Genomic DNA, 1,349 nt, shown 5'->3' on the forward strand with positions numbered 1-1,349 from the left:
CCTTGCGTGTCGGCGGTGCGCCTGCAGGTTCGGTACTCCTGGCGAAGGCGGCGGCGGCGGCGGACCCTCTGTTGAAGAGCCTCGACCAGGTATGCCCGATGTCTGGGTGGGCCGGGTCGTATTCCTCTGGCTCGGCGAGGATCTTATTAATTTCCTCGAGGATATCCCTCTCGATCGACGTTTCGCTCGTGACGGATGCCATGGCTCGTTTGTGAGCTTTTCGTTTTCGGCGTCGGTATTTATTTTTCCTTTTTGGGAGTGGGGCGGTTTGCTTTTCGCCTAATCTTCGGCTCTGTCGTCGTCCTCTGAATTTGTTTCGTTGTTGTTGTTGTCGTTATCTCCCGGTTCCGTGTTTTCATCGTTGTCGGTTTCGGTTTCGGTACTGTCGTCGTTTTCGATGTCGTTTTCGCCGGTGTCGGTCTCGGTGTCATTGTCCTCTTCGTTGACGTCAGGCGCGGGGGCGGCGGACGCGGGTTTCAAATCTTGTATGTGGATATGGCGGCTCCACTTGCCGCTTTTGTCGCGGAGATCGACGATTACCGGTGATACAATTCGGCGCACCTCGAGGGGCCCGCGGAACTTCGGTGCCAGCTTGGCGTTAAACGCGGCGGCTTTGTTGGAGAGTGGGTATTCGCGTTTCCATACCCACTCTCCGACCTTCGGTACCCACTGGCGGCGTCGTAAATTATAATATTTTTCCTGTCTCTGAAAAGCGCGCGCCAGGTGTACTCTCACGAGTTCGTAGGCCTCCTCGAGGTGTCGGTGCGTTTCGTCCGGCGGAGCGGCCGCGGCGCTTGGGGCGGTCTTCCGGTTGAGAGGCGAGATTGGTTCTCGGCCGAATATGAGATACGCGGGGGTGTAGCCGGTAGCTTCGTGGCGGGCCGTATTATACGCGAACTGGAGTTCGGGGATGCGCTCATCCCAATTACGGTGGTTTCGGTCGACGTATTGCGAAATAATCGTTTTTACAACCCGGTTTGTTCGCTCGACCGGGTTGCAATGCGGCGCGTGGACCGGTGCGTATACATGTCGGACGTTATGGGCGGCGAGCATTTTTGCGAGTTTACTAGAACGGAGTTGCGTGCCGTTGTCCGACAATATAGTGTCGGGGCAGCCATGGCGGAATATAATCGCTTCGGCGATGTGCGTGGTTACTGGGGGGGGGCGGTGGCGTGGCGCGGGGGGCGCATCTCCAACCACTTGGAGAAGCGGTCCTGCATCGTTAGGAGCCATGTGTGGCCTTGCTTCGATCGCGGCAGCGGTCCGATTAGGTCGAGGGTGACCTGTTGCCACGGGCGGGTGACGGACGTGGCGTGTAGTGTCCCCGCCGGTCGGGTTTGCGCTACTTT

General features: G+C 58.3%; 1 protein-coding gene across 1 annotated transcript; it reads right to left on the bottom strand.

Annotated features, from left to right (window-relative positions):
• Positions 1-279: 279 nt before the first annotated feature.
• Positions 280-1,053, bottom strand: LOC112451738. The gene has a single exon (XM_025011563.1). It carries the CDS (start codon positions 1,051-1,053, stop codon positions 280-282), a length of 774 nt encoding a protein of 257 aa, XP_024867331.1.
• Between the last annotated feature and the right edge of the window lie 296 nt (positions 1,054-1,349).

Source organism: Temnothorax curvispinosus, unplaced genomic scaffold (assembly GCF_003070985.1).
Source record: "Temnothorax curvispinosus isolate PA1 unplaced genomic scaffold, ASM307098v1 QBEX01002500.1, whole genome shotgun sequence".
NCBI lineage: Eukaryota > Metazoa > Arthropoda > Insecta > Hymenoptera > Formicidae > Temnothorax > Temnothorax curvispinosus.

Coding starts and splice junctions, on each gene's coding strand:
- LOC112451738 (XM_025011563.1), bottom strand. CDS start 1,053: ATGCTCGCCGCCCATAACGTCCGACATGTATACGCACCGGTCCACGCG.